Source organism: Rhinolophus sinicus, chromosome 8 (assembly GCF_057876585.1).
Source record: "Rhinolophus sinicus isolate RSI-liver-muscle chromosome 8, RSI-T2T, whole genome shotgun sequence".
NCBI classification, from domain to species: Eukaryota; Metazoa; Chordata; class Mammalia; order Chiroptera; family Rhinolophidae; genus Rhinolophus; species Rhinolophus sinicus.
In genome coordinates this window covers 79,392,388-79,416,405 of record NC_142508.1, presented here as the reverse complement: position 1 = coordinate 79,416,405, position 24,018 = coordinate 79,392,388, and the positions used below count along the sequence as shown (strand labels likewise).

Below are 24,018 nucleotides of genomic sequence, written 5' to 3'. Positions count from 1 at the left end.
TAGTTTCTTTAAAGTACACTGGCAACTCAAATTAAGGACACAAATCCTATAGCTATCTCTTTAAACAGAAAGAAAATTCTCTGAAAGAGAACTATTAATCTGAGTTTCAGATATACATTTGAAACAAGTAACATTCATTCCAGGTTGGGGCATCCCAGTAAGGGGACGAGAGAGTCCCCTCTTACTCACTGCATTTTGTGTTGTAAGCCTGGAAAACTATGCTAGTTTCCAGTCCCAGAGAATCTGAATCGATGGGTGGACGTGAGAAGTTAAATTAGGACAGAGTAGCTCATTCACAAAGGCTCAATTTTCCCTTTTCAAGAAACAAACTATTGACTGACTGGGTCCCTAATACTGGAAAATGGGTACAGGTGGGAATACGTCCTTGAGTTCGACTTCTGTATGTTGGTAGAATGCTTGTCTTCTTGTCTAGAGGTCTAAAGTTGAAGGAAAACCACTGAGGAGAGACAAAACATAAACCCTTCAAACTCGGTAAATTCACAGCATACCAAAGGTATAGCATATTTAAATATTTGTTTAGCTCCAAAATAGCCAAATAATACCCCCTTGAAAATGGCAAAAGAGAGGAGACAGTCATATGGATGACAAGTGTAGAAATGGTGAGACGCAACGTAATTATTCTGTGGTTACAGTGGCCATGAAGATGGAAGTCAGTGTGAGTTCATTCAAATCAGAATGAATTTGCTAGAAGTTTGTTAGGAAGCAAAATTACATTTTTTGTTATTTCCATTTCCCAAAATAAATCTCCCAATACTCATTCATTATTCTGTTGCTTTTCTGTTTGGCTCTTTATGCCCATTTCAAAACGGTAATATTTATATGAAATACATGTGTTATTCTGTTAACAAGTGAACTGATCTGGCTCTTTTGATGTCATCTATAATAACAGGACAAAAACAGTTTCCTTCTAACACTAATTCAGGATGAAACGCTCAGCCAACTAGGAACAGGGGAAACTGCCTTAACACAGTACAGAGCATCTACAAATACCTATGGCTGACATCAGATTGAATAGTGAAAGACAGAAAGCTTTCCCCGAAGATCAGAAGCAAAGCAAGGATGTCCGCTCGCACCAATATTATCTGACAATGGAAATTCTAGCCAGAACAAGAAAAAAAAAAAGACATAGATTGGAAAGGAAGAACTAAAACTGTTCCTTTTTGCAGATGACATGACTATCTATGTAGAAAATCCCATGGAATCTAAAAACAAAACAAAACAAAACCTAGAACCAATAAGTCAGTTGAGCAAGGTTGCCGTATACAAGATTGACACACAAAAATCAACTGCATTTCAAAAACGTGGAAACTAAACTTAAAAATATCTACAATCACATTTATAATCACTTCAAAGAAAATAAAATACTTAAGCAGACATGTAACAAATCATGTCCAGGATTTCTATAGCATGTGGGTGGCAGGTGGAGGAGATGGCTATCATGGTTGGGAACAGCTAACGGTGAACAAATAAATACCGTGTTTCCCTCAAAATAAGACCTAGCGGGACCATCAGCTCTAATGCATCTTTTGGAGCAAAAATATTTTATTATTTTATTATAATAAAATAAGACCGAGTCTTATATAAGACCGGGTATAAAATAATACCAGGTCTTATATAAAATATAAGACTGGATATAATATAAGACTGGGTCTTATATTAATTTTTGCTCCAGAAAGACGCATTAGAGCTGATGGTCTGGCGAGGCCTTATTTTTGGGGAAACACGGTAGAAGGAACCAGGGCTCCGTGGAGAAAGGTCAGATTCTAGACTTCGGGCAAGGGACACCCACGATGAACCTGAGAGATCGCTACGTCAGAGAACGTGCCCGAAGGGGCTCCTCCTGCTGCCCCACTGGGGACAATCTGAACATTAACAGAAATGATTTGTTTACGGAACAAAATGTGAATATAGATCTATACTGAAAGATCTTTCTTATAGTAGAATGCACACTAATAAGCGTAGAAGGAATGTTGGAAATAGAGAATCACTCCTTGACAACTACTGATTCAGGCAGTTGTCAATGGACGCTAAGGCTGGTAGGTAGAGGTTTGGTAAGGGAAAGGATATGAAAGTAATAGCAGAATACATCCCACAAAATACGAATCAGTTAGTAAGGTGGGAAGGCCTGCTGGTCAGACAATCAAGATGACCAGACGATCAAGGCTAACATCCTGGTCGTGGGACTCAGCATCACGCGCTTCCTGATACGATGCACGGAGAGGGCTCCGCATTGGTTCTCCAACTCCACGCAGTGGAATTTCTGGAAAGAATGTATGACTTGAGTCGGGTAATGAGGAAACAGGGTGGGAAAGCCTGTGTTCTTCAAAGTTGATAAGGATGTGAATAGGAACTGTTCCAGATTAAAGAAGTCTGCCAAGATGGGAAAATTAAATGTAACAGGGATTTCTGCACAGAATTCTGGAAAGAAGCCATCGTTGGTACTATTAGTGAAATCTGAGAAGTCTGTGTACAGGATGACAGTATTGTACTGAAGTTGATGCCCTGATTTGGAGAGTAGGACTGTGTCCTTAGCCTGTGAAAAATTTGTGTTGACAGAGAAAGAATACAAAAACTAAATGTGAACACTTAATAATAAAACATATAAATCAAATACTCACCAATGACTTTCACAAAATAAGCATCTGCTTCAAAGTTATTTTTCAGTGCATGGATGGCAAAATCGTTCTTTGTATATCCTTTACTTAGTACCACAATGTCCAGGATCCCCTGGAAAAAACAACAACAACCAAAAGCGGTAAGAACAAACTACAAGACCGACTGGGAAAAGGATGAAAATGTATGGCGTGTTTATCATGTACATGTAACCCTTATTCAACTTGTTTAAAACAAAAATACGACTAAAATATATACAACCCTGAATAGTAAAATACAAATAAAATGAAAAAACATCTGTAATTTTAATCTTTGGGGATAACAGCACTTGGCATATTTCCTTCCGGTCACATTTGCATGAATTTTCACAGGCCTATGGTATGAACTGCCAAACCATGCCCAAAATCATAAAAAGAGAGCACCTTTTTATTTGCCCTGGCTACCACTGCATGATATCATCTCTTTTTCCCCTAAGAAAGGGGAAGCTTTGCTAATTTTATTGGAGGGAAAAGAAGGTGTGCTCATTTAAATTTCCATGCAGCTGACTCTTTTTTCTTTTTTAAAGATTTTTTTTATTGGGGAAGGGGAACAGGACTTTATTGGGGAACAGTGTGTATTTCCAGGACTTTTTTCCAAGTCAAGCTGTTGTCCTTTCAATCTTAGTTGTGGAGGGCGCAGCTCAGCTCCAGGTCCAGTTGCCGTTGCTAGTTGCAGGGGGTGCAGCCCACCATCCCTTGTGGGAGTTGAACTGGCAACCTTGTGGTTGAGAGCCCACTGGCCCATGTGGGAATCAAACCCGCAGCCTTCGGAGTTAGGAGCATGGAGCTCTAACTGCCTGAGCCACTGGGCCGGCCCGCAGCTGACTCTTAATAATGTCGATCATTTACCATATTTTTTCACATGTTAGCCATTTGTGTTTTTTCTGTAGACACTATTCTGTTGCTTAAGAGGGAGCTTTTGGTGATGCATATCAGTAAAAACTCTTTTTATATTAAGAATATTATTTGATTCTTTCATCGCAAATTTATTTCCCAGATTTAAAAACAATTTTAAATATCATTCATGATGTTTTTTAAGTGCAGAAATTAAAAACTGATTTGTATGCCTGATCACTGCACTGTACACCTGAAGCTGAAGCGGAACAGCAATGACTGTCAACGACAATTTTATATATACACACACACACACACACACACACACACACACACACATACATATAGTTACATAAGTGGAGTACAGCATTAGGAATAGAGAGTGGAAAAGTAATTGCTGTGTGCGATGTCAGCGGGGTAGTAGATGGGGAGGGGGGTTATCACTGTGTGAGGGATATAAATGATAAATGTCTAAATATTACACTGCTTTGTACACCTGAAATTAATAAAAAAAATTGATTTATAGTCAATTCCTTTGTGATATTTTTGCCAATTGCTTTTATGCTTGAAAACTGCTAATAAAAAGTGAAATAACATGAGATTTGGTAGCAGAGAGACAGGAAAACAAGGACCTCAATAATTCTATAATTGAGAATCAGTCTCTTATAAAACAAAACAAAACAAAAGCAAAAATGGGGTTGGGGGAGCCATAAAAGTCTGGTGAGCATTTAACTTTTTAAAACAATCAAGTTACTTTACAGGATATACTGTGTTATAGCAACTCTGGAGTTTAACACACATTATCAGAATGTATTCTTTTTCTGAGGGGTAAACTGGCTTTTCACATTAGAAAGGAGGAAACCAGGGCCCTGAGAGCCTGTCACAAGGTCACCTGGAAACTGAAGACAGTCACAACAATCTGGGGTGACAGCTGCTCTCCCCAGTTCACAGCGTTAGGAGAGTCCTGAACTCCTCTGTGATCTGCTGCAGGGTCAAGGCTGTTACCTGCTGGTCGTGCTCGGCTACCGGTGCACACACACACTCGCCAGTCTCAGAGCACGATGCTCTGGTGGTTTCACCTCAATAAGCACAAAATGAGATACAGGCGTTGTCCTACTTCCCTGTACTGATCAACCAGTGGTGTCGACAGATTTGTTCCCTCTGCCATTCAACAATTAAAAGGGGCTTTCTTTAATGAACTCATTTGCTGTCATGATCTCATCTACATTTTCTGGTCAAATAGGCTAAAGTGAAAGAAACTGAGACGGGGTGGACAGCAATTAGACTCCAACACACACGAAAGCTCTGAACTCACATCTTCGTAAATGTCAAAGAAGGTCGCAACCATGGCATCTCTGATTTGATTTAGGTCCATCAGCTCCCAATAGACTTTAAACATACGATGTGCCCCCTCACAGCTTGCATTATTACAAGGGACATTCTCCAGTAAAAAGGCCTGCTGATTGCTGTAAGACAAAGGAAAGGCATTTAGGTAATACAATTCATCAATGTACATCATGTTATCTGCAGTCGACAATACTGTATCGTATACTTGAAATTGCTATGAGAGTAGAGCTTTAATGTTACCATAACAACAAGAACAAGAGAATGGTAATTATGTGAGATAAAGGATGTTAATTGACTTTAATGTAGTAAATATATATACATATATATATATATGCCTGTGTTTCCCCGAAAATAAGATCTAGCCAGACAATCAGCTCTAATGCATCTTTTGGAACAAAAATTAATATATAAGACCAGGTCTTATTTTACTATCAGTTAATATAAGACCTGGTTATAATATGATATGATATGATATGATATGACATGATGTGATATGATATAATACCGGGTCTTATTTTACTATAATATAAGACCTGGTCTTAATATAATATAATATAATATAATATAATATAATATAATATAATATAATATAATATAATAATATAATATAATATAATATAATATAATATAATATAATATAATATAATATAATTCCGGGTCTCATTAATTTTTGCTCCAAAAGACGCATTAGAGCTGATTGTCTAGCTAGGTCTTATTTTCGGGGAAACAGAGTGTATATATATATATATGTATATGTGTATATATGTGTGTGTGTGTATAAAGATCACATTGTATACCTTACACTTACACAATATCGTATGTCAATTATATCTCATGAAACTGGAAAAAAAGAAAAAAATCAGCGATATATGGAAAATCTCCAAATATATGAAATTAAATGAAACACCACTAAGTAATTTCTGAGTAAAAGAAAGATTCAAAAGAGAAATTACAAAGTACTTTGAACTGAATGAAAATGAAGATATAGCATATAAGATTTGTAGTATGTCACTAAAGTAGTATTTAGAGGGAAATTTATGGCACTAAACACTTTATTAAAAAAGAAAGGTCTCAAATCAATGACCTCAGTTTCTTCCTTAAGAAACTGGAAATAGAAGAGCAAATTAAATGTGAAACAAGCAGAGGAGAGAAAATAATAACACAGAGGAAAACAATGAAGTGGAAAACAGAAAAACAATAGCGAAAATCAATGAAACAAAAGCTGGTTCTTTGCAAAGAACAATTTTAAAATTGATAAACCTCCAACCAGAATGGCCATTTAAAAACATTACAAAGAGAGAAGACAAAAGTAAAAATCTTGGGAATGAGAGGTAACATCACCACAGATTTTACTGACATTAAAATAAAGGAAGGTTATGAAAAACTTTGTGCCAGTATAATTAACAAGTTACATGAAAAGAACAAATTCCTCGGAAGTCATAGACTACCAAAGCTTGTTCAAGAAAAAATAGATAAAGAAGCTGAAATTTTACTTTTAAACCTTTTTTAAAAACCCAGAAAACTCCAGACCCAGATGGCTTCACTGATGAATTCTACCAAATATTTAGGGAAGAAGTAACAGTAACTCTACACAACCTTTTCAGAAAATAGATGAGGAAGACATACTTCCCAACTCATTCTATGAGGCATTAAATATCAAAATCAGACAAAGACATTATGCGAAAACTACAGTCCAATATTCCCCATGAACATAGATGCAGCGGATTTTAACACAATTCTAGTAAATACAGTCAGAATTTGCTCTGCACAATCGTGTTCACTGAAATCCGAGCATCTGGAAACCATGTCCCTGCTTCACGATCACCAGAGAACCATGCAGAGGCACACGGTTCTGATATGGACATGTTTCTGTGAACTAAGTACCTTGCAGTGTGAAGACTGCATGTGCATAAAAGAAAGACAAAAATCATGATCAACTTCAGTTTATTGCATGAATGCAAAATTTAATATTTTAAAATGCATGAGTGTAATTCACTAGATTGACAAACTAAAAAAGGAAAACCATACGATCATTTCAATAAAGATAGAAAAAATATTTGACAAACTCAAATATCCACTTCTGATCCAAACTCTTAGCAAACCAGGACGAGAAGGAACTTTCAACACCTACAGAAGACCTACAGCAAACATGCTAACATTGAAAGACTAAATGCTGTCCTCCCGAGATCCTTATTCCTACAAGGCAAGCATATCTGCTCTCACCACTTCCACTTGCCATTGTGGCACAGGTTCTAGTCATTGTAAAAGGCAAGAAAAACAAATAAAAGACAGCCAGATTGAAAAGGAAGAAGTAATCTGTCTTTACTTATAAATCATTTGACTACCTGTTTAGAAAATCCTATATCTACCAAAACAACAACAACAACAACAAAAACCAAAAAAGAAAAAAACCCCACAAAAAACTAGAACCAATAAGTTGAGTTAGGTGGCAGAACACAAGATTAATATACAAAAGGCAATTGTATTTCTATATACCAGCAAACAACAATCAGAAATTGAAATAAAAAAGTATCAGTGATAACAGCATCAAAAAATGAAATACTTGGGTATCTGACAAAAGATGTATAAGACCTGTACACTGAACACTATAACATGCTGCTGAGAAAATTAAAAACCTAAAATAAAGGGACACACACACACACACACACACACAAAGTTCATTGGTCAGAAGACTCAATATTGTTAAGATGTTAATTATTCCAATATTGATTTACAGATTCAATGCAATATCAATCAAAATCTCAGCACTTTTTTTTTTGCAGAAATTAACAAACTGATCCTAAAATTCATAGAAAATGCCAACGACCTAAAATAGACAAAATAACTTTGGAAAAGAATAAATTGGGAGGACTTACACCATCTGAATACACTACTCATTATAAACCAACAGTAATCAAAACATTGTGGTACTGTAGCAAAAACAGACAATAGATCATTAGAACAGAATAGAGACTGAAGAAAATACCCACTGAGACACACACGGTCAATTGATTTTCATCAAATATCAAAGGTAATTGAGTGGAAAATGGAAGTCTTTTCAACAAATGGTGCTGTAACAATTTACAAAAAAATGAACTTGGATCCATACCTGCACCATATAGAAATATTAACTCAAAATGGATCATAGACCTGAATGTAAAATGTAGAACTATAAAAATTCTCGGGGAAAGTATAGGAGGAAATCTTTGTGATTGAATTAAATATAGATTTCTTAGCTGTGACACTAAAAATTACAATCCATAAAAGAAAACTGATAAAGACTTTTTCAAAATTAAGCATTCTGCTTTTTGAAAGACACTGTTCAGAGAATGAAAAGACAAGCCAGAGATGAGAAAAAAATATTTGCAATTAACATATCTAATAAAGCATTTGTATATAAAGAACTTCCAAAACTCAGTAACAAGAAAACAAATATCCCAAATAAAATGTGGGCAAAAGACTTGAACAGACACTTCATACATCAGCAGATACATGAAAGGCAAACAGTCACATTAAAACATGCTCATAAGTCATCAGTTATTAGAGAAATTATAACTAAAACTACAAAGAGAGACACTACAAACAGAATAGGTAAAATTTAAAAAGACTGACCATACCAATGTTTAAGAAAATGTGAAGTGACTGGAAGTGTTTGACATTTTCTTAAAAGTTAAACATGCACCTTCCCAAGACCCAGTCACTCCATTCCTTGGTATTTACCGAAGACAAATGAAAACTTATGTCTAGACAATGACTTTTAGAGGAATGTCCAGGGCAGATTATTTGTAATAACCAGACCTGATAAAAACCCAAATGTCCATCAACATGCAAAGGGATATAATAAGCAAATTGTGATGAATCTGCACAATGAAATACTCCTCAGCTGCACTAAGCAATGAACTAGAGACATGTAAAGACGGGTGAATCTCAATATTATAATGCTGAGTGGAAGAACCCAGCCATAAAGGAGCTTATAGCGCATGGTTCAATTTATACAAAACAGTAGAAAATGCAATCTAATCTATAGTGACAGAAAGGATATAGGTGGTTGCCGGTGAGATGAGGGTAGGGTAGATTACAAAGAGTTAAAAAGAAACTTTGGGGGTGCTGGATATGTTCCATACCTTGGCTGTAATGATATTTTCATAGCTCTGTATATGTCAAAACTTATCAACGCACATACTTTAAAGACATGCTCTATGTCAATTAAACCTCACTAAAGCTGTTAAAAATATATGGTACAGCTTCATGAGAAAAGTGCCAAAGACACAATCAACAAAAGAAAAGATAAACTTTACAACAAAACAAAAAACATTTGTGCTTCAAAGGACACCATCAAGAAAGTGAAAGACAACGCACAGTATGGGAGGAAAAGTTTTACAAATCATATATATGACAAGGAATTTATATCTAGAATATATAAAGAATTCTTACAACCCAATAATAAAAAGACAAATAACTAAATTATAAAAATGGGCAAAGGATCTAAATAGACGATTATTGTCCAAGGAAGACACACAAAATGGCCAATAAGCACATAAAAAGCTCAATGTGGGAGCTGCAGAAATTGGAACCCTCACACATACACAGCTGATGGAAATGTGAAACGATGCTTCTCTTTGGAAAACAATCCGGCAATACCTCAGATGGTTAAACAGACTTCCATTCCCAAGTACATTTTACTCCTAGATATAGCTCAAGAAAAACAAAAACATGTCCACACAAACACTTGTATATGGATGTTCATAGCAATGTTATTCGTAATAGCCAAAATGTAGGAACAACCCAAATATCCATCAACTGATAAATGAATAAAAGGTGGCATATCTGTACAGTGGAATATCATCCAACAATAGAAAGAGGTGAAATACATACTACCATATGGAAGAACCCTGAAAACATTACGCTGAGTCACACAAGCCTGTCATAACGTACCATGTATTATTGCATGATTGCATTTATATGAAATGTCCAGATGAAGCAAAAGTAGAGACAGAGAGAAAACGACTGGTTCCTAGGGCTGGTGCGATTGGACAGTGACGGCTAAGGTGAATGGGACTGCTTCTTAGGGCGATGAAAGTTCTAAAATTAACTGTGGTGATGGCTGCACAACACTTTGAATATGCTAAAAGCCACTGAATTGTATGTGAAAATGACTGAGTTGTATGGTGTGTGAATTTTATCCCAATAAAGTTGTTAAAACAGAAGTAACTACAGGTAATTTCAACCCATTAAAAAAACAAAACATGGGAAATGTTCAAGTGACATAACATGTAAAATGCACATACCAAATGCCTCTTCTCTGAACAGACCAATATTTATACAACTAGCGCATGGCCTTTTGAGGCTGGTTTTAATCTCTCTTCAAAGGCTACATACAGTCGGGTGTTGGTTCTCAATATACTATCACTTGACAAAGGCTGGGTTACTCTAGGTTGCTCACATGCTGTGTGCATCTGTCTTATTTCTAATTAAGAAAGGTAACGGATGGATCATTTAACTGGAAGTTTGATTTTCTCCATGGCTGCTCTTAGAGCTTGTGTGTCCACTTGAGCCATTTCCACTTCCGGTGAATTCTGCTCATCTAGATAGTCCTTAACTTTCTTCGTCTTAATTCCCCAATTTCATTATCAGCCTAGGCTCACGTGGAAGGAAAAGAGCTTCAATTTGGGAATATGTCTATCTTTCTGCGTAAACCTTAAGAAAGGCAGTTCCACATACAGAAGAAAAACAAATTAAGAAGAAACACAGATTAAGTCCATTAGGAATTCTCTAAAAATACAACAGTTTTTTTTTAAATTGCTGCTCTGAAACCTATAATGCCAGCTATTGGTAAATGCAAAACCCTCAGCTAAGCTAATAGAACAAAATTAAACCTACACTTTGAAATACTAAAAATTATTTCTGTAATACAGATGACTGCCCATTAGAAATGTTCAAAACACGTGATAAACTTGAAATTGAGAATAAGGTTGACTTAAGCTCTGGGCAAAGCAATACCTTTGTTCCCCAGACAGCATCTGTGCTGACATCCAGGGGGGAGACAGGAAATGTTTCTTGAGTGAAAGGAGGAAGTAAACGAGCGTCTTTTGTAGTGCAAGGGCAACAGAAATGCAGAACTTTACAGGAGGAAGGACTGAATGAGAAAAGTTCCAGTAAATTAAGTGGTTGGAAAAGATTTTTTCATGTTTGAATTTATCTTTATTCAAAGGGGTTCCTTGTATGAGCTAATCTGGGGGCCACTACAACACTTTCTTTCTAGGTAATATAATATTTGTGGTTTTAATATGTAAAATGAAATATAACGGTCACTTTATTTGTTAGCCGGGTAATGGCATAAATAGGACATTCAGAATTTAAGAGCAATTCATGGACATAGCACAACTTGTGAAGTACACAGGACTGCAGAAGGCACAGGATGGGGCAGGAACTTCTGCTAGCTTGTGTGTAGCTGTTAGTACTGAAAGATGCAGTGATGAGCTGGGGACGAGGACAGGGAGAGAGGAACCGGTGAAAGAGATGGGGAGATGTGGGATGACTCCCACACGTCTGGTGAGGGCTGGGTGGGTGAGAGATGGCACTATCCTGAGATACACGGGCGCTGAGAACAGGTTTAGGAGAGAAGATCCTTTCAGTTTTGGGGTGCCATAGCTAGCATCCAGGGCGAGATCCACCAGTAGTTAAACCCCTGACACAGGGACTTTCAAAGTCCTAAGCTTGTAAGTGGCCACAAAAGAGCCAAAGCAGATGAAGAACATGCAGAGTGAGAACAGCAGGCTGGGAAGGGAACCCTCCGAAACCTCAATACTTCAGCTGGCCAAGGCGAAAAGGAGTTTGCAGAAGAGATGACGGAGGAAAAGCCAGGGAGGACACCGAGCGAACCAGAAGAGTTTTAGGGACAAGTCATCAAGCGGCGAAGGCAGGCGAATCTGGTGCCGTGCAGCCTGGTAAGCGTCCACTGGTCTGTCAGTTAGAAGTCCCTGGGGCCGTGACAGGTTTAGCGACTACAGTGGGCTGAAGCCAGACTGTGGCGGGGGAAGGCTGAATGTGAGCTGTCCGGAGTCACAGAAAGTTTATTTCAGACTTGGGGAGACTTGCACATACAGTATTTCTATAAAGACTGGGGGGAAAGAGGTGAAGTGAGAAGATTCTGAAGGCATAAGATGGGGGCGGGGAGGGGGAGTAACTGATGCAGCAAGATCCTACATCCAGAGGATAGAGATGGAAGTGAAATGGAGACAGTGAAACCACTGAGGAAACTGTTAGAATAATTCAGGGCAAGGAGAAAGTGACTTGAACTAGGGAGGTGGCAGTGACAATGGAAAAGAAGCCTGCAAAACATATTATGAAAGAGCATTAAACCTACTTGGTGGAGGAGAGTTGAAGGTAATTGAACTTTTCTCGGCTAAAATGATTGGGGCCATGACGGTATGTTTATAGTGAACAGGCAAACTATAAGGAAGTCAGGTTTGAGGAGAAGGGGAGTGATAATTAAGTTTGGTTTTAGACAAGGCAAGTTTGAGGAGATGGGTGGACAACCACATGGCAGAGAAGATAGCGTTTCAGATAAAGATATGGGAGTTATTCACCTAGAAGTTAAGACGGTGTGTGTTGTAAATCTGAACACTATACAGCTGAGGGAAGAAATACAGGAAAAAAATAGCTGAGATTCCACTTTGTGGAATGTCCTCAGGTGACAGATAAAAGATTAAAAAAACCTCCAAAACAACAATCCAGAAGTATGAAAAATACGTATCTTACAGTGATGGAGAGAAACTTATCACAACATTAGAGATGAATAATTTTTTTGAATATGTGAACATTAGCTAAACATGACATCTTCCCACGTGATTTTTTTTTTCTTTATGAGTTATGCAGTCATTCCGCACACAGGCAATTCTCACAGAAGAATTTCTAAAGTGTTTTAAACATTATTGAAGAAATGCCTGATCTACCAAGGTGAGTCGTCTAGACAACTGATTCATCTGGATACCTTATTTTTAGATAAGTGTCATATTCATTTATAGTTGGGGATACCAATGAAATTCAATCAAGAAATACAAATTGTTCTGTCACCAGCCATATTTTGTGTTTACACCATATTCTAAAACCGACTTCTATGAAATATCCATTAGTTTATGAAAGGTGAGAAATCTTATGTACTTGAATATCTGTGGGGTGAAAGAACTAACCCCATTTAAGTTTCAATTTTATCTTCTTGGGAAAAGCTTGAGTTAAGATAATTATCTACCTTAAAAAAAGGGCATTATCTCATCAATGAAAATGCATTAAAGTAAGATTAAACTAGGAATGTATACACAATCACCTATTAAACCCTTTATTAAGTGGAGGGTAAAACATTTTGATAATGAACTAAAACTTTGAAAGAAAAAGCAGATATAACACAATTAGTGCTTCTATAGAACTGAAAACTTTTTCCTTGTCAGTTCTTTCTTGGACTTGAGTGACCTTAAGTCCCCCAATTTAAGATTTAAGCTCATCATCCAAAGTTACTTTTACCATTACTTGAAGGCGAGATAAAATTCTGTTCTTGGGATGATGACGGCTTTAAACTACCAAATAATGGCATCCCGATGAGAAAGAATTTATAGAAACTGTAATTAACAAGCTGCGACTCCCATGTTGGGTACTCTTGCTGCTGAATAAGATGTTGTTGAAGGCAGAGAGAGACCGAGATCACAGTGGCTAAGGCATGACTTCAGCCTATGCTCTGAGGGAAACCCTGAGGAAGTGTGCTCACGTGCCTGAGCCATCGTGGAAGAGTTGCTGAGTCAGGCAGTCTGTGATGCTGCCTGCAGCCTGAACTCTACGGCAAACTCTACGGCACAGGGAACTTACAGCCCTGGACCACTGTCACGCCAGGACTCTGCTTGGTTTCTGATCTTCACTTACTCAGACGGGAGGGAAGTAGCCTACGACCCATGAACAAGAGCATTTCAAAAGCGTGGCTAACATGGATTTTACGTCTCAGATGTCTGTTATGTTAACAGTGTCCTTTCATGTTCAGAAATCACTCATTAAATTTCCTACATGTACCTGAGGATGTATCAATCTGCTATTCTGCTGTGTTTAGCTGACACTGGTTGTCCACCTCCTGAAAAGACTTAGAATGAATAATAAATATATTTTCTTGGAATGTGAGAATCTTTACTATTCTTCAACTGCTGCTTTTGTATTACAAAGGGCACCATTTTTGAAATGCCAAATATAGGCCTAAACAAAAACTCTCTAGCAAGAAAATACACAATAAGTATTTATAAAATAGGGTACATTTTACGTGAGGGAGGAGCATCTTACACAAGCATTGGTGCCCAAGTCAGTAAGGTGACGTTATGGCATGCTGGAGTCGATCCACATGTACTTAACGTCCTGAATTCAACTCCATGTATAAAACTTGGCATATTGTGAGAAAATAATATAGAATCTGTAGCTCATTAACTCTAGAAGTATAGTGAAAAGGCTAGAGAATGGTATATTCATAAATATGCTTTCATTTTATAGTATATATGATATGCATAGGAAGGATTACACAAACATATATATGTGTATGGTGTGTGTGTGTGATTTAATGGATTTTTAAGAGTAGTTTTGTCATTTTTAGACTAACTTTAAAACCTGAATTGTATTCTGCCATATCCCAAAATGCAGGCAGTGATCATCTCTGGGTGATGTGACTGTGGATGATTTTAATTTATTGTTTTATTTGTGCTTTCTAAATTTCTATAATTTGTGTTTATTAGAAAAACCTATATTCTATTAAATCATAGAATGCCATATTTACATTCTATTAAATCATGCTAGCTTCTGTGACATATTAAAAAATAAATTTCTCTTCTGAATAAAAACAAAATGGATGGTCACGAACAACTTAATGATGTTAGATAACACTGCTACTCAACACTGCCAATGCAATAAGACCAGAAAAAGAAAGAAGAAACGCAACACTTGTATAGCATAAGACCCAACTATCCTTATTTTCAAATGAAGTGGTTACATATACATGGGAAATCTAAGGGAATATAAAAACTGTTAGAATAAGGGTAAAAAAAGATTGGTGAATATAAGATCCATGTACCCAAATCAAGTCTTCTCACATATCACTAATAATCACTACAAAATTAGTAGAAAAAAAAATCTCATTCACAGTAACAATGAAATTTCTAAACTATCAAGAAGTAATCTAATGAAAGCTCTGTGGGAGTTTTATGAAGATAATTGATAAAACATTACTAAAAATATTTTAAAGATATGAATAAATGTTATAGACTAGAAGATTCAGCACCACAAATAAGCCAGCTTCTCATAAATACAATGTAATCAAATCCATCAAAGGCTCAACAGAGATTTTTTTTTTTTGGTCAAATAAGAAAAATTCTAAAATTTATGTGGATGAACAAAGGGACAAAAATAGTCAAGACAATTCTGAAGAAAAAAATTACACATGAAGATTTTTTCTGTCACATATCAAAACTTATTTTAGAGCTACGATAATTAATACAGCATAGAATTAGTACAGAGACTGACAAACAAGGTAAAGCACCAGAACAGACAGCACAGCAAGAGAAGCACGTATGTAGAGAAACTCGATGTATGACAAAGGTGGCATACAGTCAGCGGGAAGTATTTCTCACTTGACTTAATTTCCGTACCTTCCAGATGTATTCTTCAATATGGCAAGAGCATCTGGATAGCCATCCATGTTGTAGTCTCCAATGTGCAGGGTAATTGGAATGGGTATTTCAGTTGGCCGCGGTTCATGCGCAAATGGCACAAAGCCCCAGACTGTGCCCTTGTTACTGAAATCCTGTAGGACTGGAACCCACTAGGAATTAAGAGGAAAACGATGAGGTTTTACATTATGTTAGGAGGAAAAAAATTGCCGTCTACAAAGCAAATGCTCGATGACAAGTCCTCCAGGTGAGCATCGCCTTCCTGAAGTCCTTTATCTCTGTAATATGGTAGGGTGCACTACATTACTTTGATGAATAGGACACTGGTCCTCTGAAGGAAATAATGCCCTTTAAAATTCATCCCTAGTTATCTTTCATGGAACTGGCATGTAGAAAGTTTTTCACCGACTCTCAGGATTAAAATGACATTAATAAGTAGATGGTTGAATTGCCCGTCTTAAAAATCTGTGTTGAGTGGAAATATAACCTCAAATAAACATTTTTAAAAATTACAGCAAACTGTAATATCTAATACTGATGTCCTTTCAGGAGGGCCAGTTTAGGAAGAAAGTTAGAACATGACAAAGTCTCCTGCTGTGCCTCTTATACATGACAATGACTTCTGTCGTCATCCTTAGAGCCAGGCAGCTCAGAGGCTTTCCAAACATACCAGCCCTGGCAAGCTCTGGCAAGCTGCCCAGGGTGATGAGCTCTGACACCCAAAAAGCCAGAAACTACATTTTTAATAAATTCTTTATTTCTATACTAATCATAATGAAGAAAAAAGAGAATAGGTTGATTTCAAACTAAGCTTTTGGAAATCCCTTTCTCTTCTGAATGCCCAAATCTTCACTTTTAATAACCTAATGCAAGTTAAAAATCTAAAGAGTGGAAATCATGCCATTAAAATTATACCCATATTATCTAAGAGTATGGATACTGGCACGTAACCTGGAGACAACCAAACAGAAGAAGCACAGCTAGCTTGAAATGGCAGGAGGCCAAATATACCTGCAGATTTTTTTTCTTAAAAGCAGGTGACTCATTTCTATGGATTCAAGCCAAGCTATATTAAAATTGGTTTCTTGGAAAGGATTTAGTATACAGGGTATCCTGAACATTTTCTAGGTTATCCAAAGAAAGCATAATTTGCCACGGGAAAAAAAAAATAGCTTAATGATAAAAACAAATTTACAGAAAATGAGCTGTTTTAGAAAACTTGTCTCTATCTTTAATCTCATTTTTCAATCTTTTATAAAGCAAAAATATATTACATATCATCAAAATGTTTTAATGTTTCATTTCACTTTGAAAAAAAAATAGTTGGTTTTGTTTTGGAAGATGGGAAATTTCACAAAATGCCAAGTTATCACAAATTTCTGAAGATGTTGACAGTTTATTAATGAGGATAAAGTATTCCTGTTCAGGTAAATGTATCAGGGTCTAACAAGTAAAAAGATTCTTCATTAATGTGACATTCTTAACAGTCACGAAAAACTGTGACATTTATCTTCCCGGAGAGAGAGGTGACTGTGTAATTTGAAAATATTCTTACAGTAGTCTGTCACTTGGAGACAGGCTATAATTACTAGATTTACTTATACCGACAAACCATTGATGAGGTGTTACTTCACCTAATGTTTGTAGTGATTTAAAGTCAGAAAAAGTTCTAGATAGTAAAACTTCTGAGTGTAATAATTAAATGGTTTTAGGATGCTGCTGTACGAAGACTTGTTTTCTTTAGTGCCTAGTATAAAAATGTGATGTTTCCTACCTATAAGGGCTATAAAAGTCAATGTATTATTCTATCGTTTATTATTCCCAATGAGAAGATAAAACTGAATAATTCTACCAGTATATTGCTAGCTTCCCTTCAAGTGCTAGCAATATGGAGAAATTCTCAATGTTATAACCTATGATTCCCACATTAATCTTCAGCTGTGACTATCAGATCCTAAATTGTTTACCTACAAGCTACAGGGAAAAAGTCAGCATGAGAGAATGAACAGATCTAGAGACCACAAATCCAGAGATTAGCCTTGAAAATAGATAAGATGTTCTACATATCCTTTTATTACAGCTATAGTGTGTTTTACCATATTCCCAGCATACAAAATGCTAACAGATCATTAATTACAGGGTCAAGGATGGGTGTTCTTCACCAGAAATGATTATAACAATACTTTTTCTCTTAATAAACCAACAAACAATAGATTTCAATGCATTTCATTAAGTTGACGTGAGAAAGTCAATAATTTATTTTTCGTTCCTCTCTGCTCTGATTCTTCAGATATCTTTAGTAACCTCTGAAGACTTTTTTCAAGAACATAATTCTATTTACATTAAAAAACCAGGCTGATCTACCTGCTTTGTTCCGGATCTCACTAGGTAAATGGAGCTTTTCTGGCAGTTTTTATCTTCACAGCCTGGGAGTAAGTGATCCATGTGTCCGTCCCCATCTGCCAGAAGAAAGTTCGAGAGTTAATTAACAGCCACAAAATAGAGTGTGCCCGTATGGCAGATTACATTTCCTCTTTGTTCAAAGTCTGCATCAATCTGATAAACTGAAAAATGTGACACATGACTTTGAATACAGGCGATTCAATTAAAAAAAGAATTTCTCTGGCCCTTGCTTCCTATGCCATGGACTGTGTCTTCTTTTAAATCGCGCACTTTTCTGCGGTTAAATATTTACCCAGTGTTGCCAAAAGACCCCATATCAGGCTTTAATGTTAAAATCATCAATTTTCCAAAATGTAACTTTTAACTCATTTACATTAATTATCATTGCTGCCACAGGAGAAAAATAAGCATGTCAATCGTAACCCATTATTACATGGCATATTTTAAATGTGTCTTTACATGTAATTTATCTTTACACACACTTTGAAGTATCTTTTGTACAGCATGAACTTCAAGAGTTATAAAGCTCTCAGATACTCGGCTTCTAAAAAGCAGCAATAAATTTTTATCAATAAAAAAGCAAATGAAGGAAATCCAGATGTCATTTCCAACTGACTGGTTTTTAAAAAGCTGCACAATGTCTGCAAAGACCTCTCGGGATGAGGTTCCTGAGGAAGCTGCAGTCAGTCCCCCTGTATCTACTGTCTGTACCTGATGGGGTTCAGAGCTGGGGTTTAGATTCTGATGTCCCAGAGCTCAGTCTCTGCAAGGACATTCCCAGTGGGTTAGTCACCTGGCTTTCAAATTTGGGGGCTGAACGCGTGTTGCTTTAATCATTGATTTATTTGCTATGGTTTAATGTTTCATTTAACGTGTGCCTGAGGTCGTGTCTTCAGTAAGAATTCACAATAAAGAAATGTCCTTTCTTGTGCAGGTTTACATATTAAGATATGTAACTAAAATAAGCCTATCAAGTCTCCAATACTGTACCCTAAAGGGGAAAGAAAGGCATTTTAGGCTAAGTGGAATGAAAATCTAGCCAATGGAGGCTGACCTCAGCAAGGAAAAGTGAAAGGGAAAGCATAGTAAAAAAATTAATTTCTTTCATTTAATTTCATGGCTTAATTACTCATAATGCTCATGATTAACAGCATTTGTGATAACAAATCCTTCCTTAGAGAAATATGTTAAATAAAATAGTTAAGTTACAATGGAAAGTACAGAGAACATCTAGTGATTTGACAATATGTACATATTTCGGGACTACTGAGAAAGAAGGTGAGAGAGAGAGCTGGATCTCCAGGCAGGAATACTTGGAAAGGAGAAGGCTTCCCAAGAGCATAAACATTTATCATGGTTAGAAAGACAAACAAAAAAGAGCCAGCCAAGTAAGAAAGAATTAAGTGCAAAATGTGATTTATAAGCTGACTCTAGTAATAATAGCATAGACTTCATTAAAAACCAAACCATTTTATTACAAATTAATGGAGGACCAATCAGAAATCTCTGCCCTTCATTTTCTCCCGCAATGGCAAAATACTCAAGATTAGATTATGATTTACACATTTGTTTTCCTCCAGTTTCTCTTTCTTCCAAGGAATTTCCTATTTCCCACGAGTACTTTGACCACGACTTAGGTGATATTAATATTTAATGCTGGCAAGTAACCATCTAATGAACATAAAACGAAGTCATGTGACGACATCATGAGCATGCCTTTTAGTGTAAATTATCAGCAACGTTTTATAGGTGTGGTCACGGAACTCACTCAGAGAATATGTTCCCTGTGCTGCTGCTCAGTGCTAGTTTTTGATATTTAGGGAGGTGACAGAAAAGCTTTCCGAGAATCCAACTTCGTAACCAAAGGAAATGTTCTCTCTCTTAAACAAAACAAACTTTTAAATCTTATGTTTCACCTCTCTGCGTGTGTTTGTCTTTAAAACAATTTTTTTAATTTGGAAATAATTTAAACTTAAAATTGCAATAATACAAATAGTACAAAGAATGCCTGTAAGCGCCTTAACTAGATTTGTCCAACGGTAACATTTTACCGTCTGTTTGATCACTTACGTGCTTGCTGACAGCAATATTTTTTCTGAAGCGTGTACCTAAGTGCATACACTATGGATGGCCCTTTACCTAGGTACCTGAGTGTGTATCTCCTAGGACAGGGGTACTCTCTTACGGAACCACAGCCCAGTTACCAGTTCACACAGATGCAACACTTCTATTGAATGTACTAACTACACTCCCATTTTGCCCCCTCAGCTACCCACGCCCTTACAGCGCTCCTGCTGTAGTCCAGGGCCAGGAACTGCACTGAGTTGTTATTTACCTCTAGCCTCCTTTAATCTAAATATTTCCACAGTCTGTGTCTTTTATAATCTGCATATCTTTTTTTTTAATACCTCAGATGATAGGAATCTTACTTTTTAATAAGTTATTATGCCTAGGGAAAACAGCAGCTTCAGAAAAACAAGTTTAGGGATCAAATATATGGTGATGGAAGGAGAACTGACTCTGGGTGGTGAACACACAATGGGATTTATAGATGATGTATGACACAATTGTACACCTGAAATCCATGTAACTTTGCTAATAATTGTCACCCCAATAAACTTTAAAAAAAAAAAAGAACAAGTTTACGTGAATCAGAGACACATGGCTAGGGACCAGAATTTGTTTAAGCACGTTCTCTGAGAAACAATGTGATTTGTGAGTGGACTGTGACGGCTGCCATGCTGATGGAGGTGCCGGTCTGTGACGTGAGCATACATTCATAAAGAAGAACCAGGAATTAAGATGTTTGGGCTGCCTTCTCCTCAGCACCTCAGAAGAGTACATATCAAGTCTTCTTGAAGGCTAAAATTCCTTCTTAAAAGCTCAACAGAAATTGTAACAGAAGGAATGAGATTGTGATGAAGTTATTTTATCACCTGCAGTATGAAAAGTGGCCTTTGGAATGGCTGGTCACTAAAGTCCACGCTGAACAATGTTAACTTCATTTGACATTAACCCACATTTCAAATAAAATTCTTCTCTAAAACAGATACTTTTACTGAAATAGATTTAACAATTCAAACTGATTTTCTGAAAAGTTTTAATTTTAAAACCAAGAGGACCCCAAAATAAAGTTATTGTTCTCAAAAAAAGGGGTTATAATGAATTCCTGTATAATAATTTTTGTTTTTAATTAAGCAGGAGACAAAGAAAATACACATAAGGGTTACATATATTACGTATCCTCTTCAACATTCATAACATTTTCAGTCTCATTAAGTTAATTGATCTGTCATTTAAACAAGTTACATCTCACTGTTCTGGCCCCAGATGACTATCCAACTTTGTAAACTACCATCTCACTCACAGTGATTCTCCAGTGTGGTCCTGTTCCACAGCCACAGCACCACCAGGCATTTGGTAGAAATGGGAATTCTTGGGCCCCTGTCCAGATCTAATGAATCGGGACCTCCAAGGGGAAGCCTGGCAATCTATATTTTCATAAGCCCTCCATTTGATCTGGATGATGGTAAGGTGTGGGAACCACTGCTCTCCCACTGGTGCCACGGATGCTCTCCATGTCCCTACTTGTCCCGATCACGCTCCTCCATTCAGAAATAACTTCTGCTAATCAAATTCTACTACCCCTTTAGGACACTGTCTGTGTCTCTCCTCAGGAGCTTGGCTCCAGTCTTTTGGAACTGACTCCAGGTCATCTTCTGCATATTCTTGTGACTTCTGGGCAGGCCAACTTGTGATGGCAACAAAACAATTACCACTACAGAAAACAACTATTTTCTGTGAATGTCTTACCCACTCCATGAGAGAGTGGAGATTTCAATGTAATAGAAAGAACGTAAAACCAGCATTAGTTAGATACGGACTTTTTTTTTTTTTTTTTTAACTTGGCTTAGCTCCTAATAAGTAATTAGCCATGTAATTTTAGGAAAGAAAATGAGAAACAATTTTTTAAAACATTAGGATATTTTGTGGCAACACTTTTTATTTTTTATTTTTAGAACTGTTCAAGAGGTATTCAATTTTCTAGAAATGTATTCTTCCTACTCTTGTCCCCAGCGCCCCTCCACAGTGGCAACCACAGTAGCAGTTCTTGTGTATCTTTCAACACATAGTCTATGCATATACAGTTGACTCTTGAACTAACATGGGTTTGAACTGTGCAGGTCACTTATACATGGATTTTGTTCAGTAAATACACAGGCCCGCCATATCCCCAGGTTTTGCACCCATGGATCTTAAACGGTATTTTTGATCCGTGGTTGGGAGCCCATGGCTGCAGGGGCCATGGTATGCACCGATCTGTGCCATTTTATATAAGGGACTTGAGCATCCGTGATTCTGTATCATATCCACAGGGGGTTCTGGCCCCAATCTCCCGTGGATACTACGGGATAACTGCAGCTAAGTTTCTGGGGAGTCAAAAGTTATATATGGAGATTTGACTGTGCACTGCGAAGGGGTCAGTGCCCCTGACCCCCGCATTGTTCAAGGGTTAACTGCACATATATGTAAGTTTGCACAAAGGATATTGTATTCTACACACTTTTTGGCACCTTGAATTTTTGATTTACTATATCTTTGAGATCGTTCCACACAAATTTATATCTGCCTCTATGATACAGCATTGCATTGTATGAATACCATGTATCTCAACATAACCAATTGTCTATTGATGTGCACACACTGGATTGTTTTCAATCTTTTGGTAATCCAGACAATCCAGCAATGTATAACTCTGGACATATATTATCTCATCTTTGTGAGATTATACCTGTAGTATAAATTCCTAAAATGGAAATTACTCTTTCAACGGTTATATGAACTTAAATTTTTTATTTTAATCTCCATAGAGTGGTCCTGAAACTTTTTAGTCTCAAGGATCCTTTGTACTCTTAAAAACTGAGGACCCCAAAAGCTTTGTTTATGTGGGTCATAGCTATGGGTATTTATCATATTAGAAATTAAGACCAACAAATATTTGAATATTAAGTTGAAAAGAACAACCATAAATCTATTAAATGTAAACATATATAACATTTTCATGAAAATTAACTATTTGCCAAAACAGAAACATTTTGCAAGAAAAGTGGTATTATCTGGCTTAGTAGAAAAAAGCTGGATTTCCATATTGCTTTTGTATTCAATCTGTTGTTTTGGTTGACAAATATGAAAATATACAGCTGGAAGAAGTATTTGCATAGCCTTTTCAGAGAACTCTGGAGTCTTCCATACTGCCATCAAAATTCAACAAGTGATAATTTCTTAGAGGTTAGTTGCAGTGAATAATGAAGCACTGGATCAATGAACTTTTCTTACTATTAATTAAAACCTTAAAATTTGAATGCATGTTTTACCAATGCGTGACTTTGTAAAAATCACACATCAAACACTTAGAGGATACTGGTTCACTGAGTTTGAGTTATGCAGATATTCCAACTGTGGAAACATTTTATTACACACTATCAAAAAGTCACATTTGTTAATATCACCACCAATCAATCCCATTAAAAACAAACAAAATTTAAGGTATTGGGAAGCTATCAGCTCATGGTAGCACATAAAAGTTTTCTAAAATTCCAATTTTTTTGCTTGAAAGATCAAATTTGTAAAAAATAAAAAAAACTTTTAAATTTAATTTTAATTTTTTTAAATTAAATTTATTGGGGTAACATTGGTTAATAACATTATATAAGTTTAAGGTATAATTCTATAAAAAAATTCTATAGCAATCAAATTTGATAATTGGTAATTTCCCATCAGTTGTTTTCTTGAAGTGACAAGCTCACTTTGTTCATTTTCTCAAAAATGTCAACCAAATTCCCAAGTCTGAATAACCACAGTTTGTCAGTTGTTCTTTCAAGTAAAAAAATGGTTACATTAAAAAAAAGTAGTTAGTTCAGCTTGCTACCAATGGCACCAATGCTTTTCAATACTCTGTGCAGCGGAAGTGTTTTATGCACACTTCCTATTTGCAGACACGGAGGATTAAAAAGGTGTGTACTCGAGGGTTGAAATTTACTGAAATTATTATTTTTTTGCTGCTTCATCAA

General features: G+C 36.5%; 1 protein-coding gene across 1 annotated transcript in view; it reads right to left on the bottom strand.

The window, feature by feature from the left end:
- The window catches only part of ITFG1 (integrin alpha FG-GAP repeat containing 1), a 124,375-nt gene that overhangs the window by 40,994 nt on the left and 59,363 nt on the right, over positions 1–24,018 (bottom strand). The window contains exons 9-12 of the mRNA XM_019731862.3: positions 17,909–18,003; positions 15,524–15,696; positions 4,822–4,972; positions 2,640–2,748 (exon numbers count right to left, since the gene is read on the bottom strand). Of these exons, the coding sequence (XP_019587421.1) occupies positions 2,640–2,748; positions 4,822–4,972; positions 15,524–15,696; positions 17,909–18,003 (528 nt within the window). The remainder of the gene's footprint in view (positions 1–2,639; positions 2,749–4,821; positions 4,973–15,523; positions 15,697–17,908; positions 18,004–24,018) is intronic.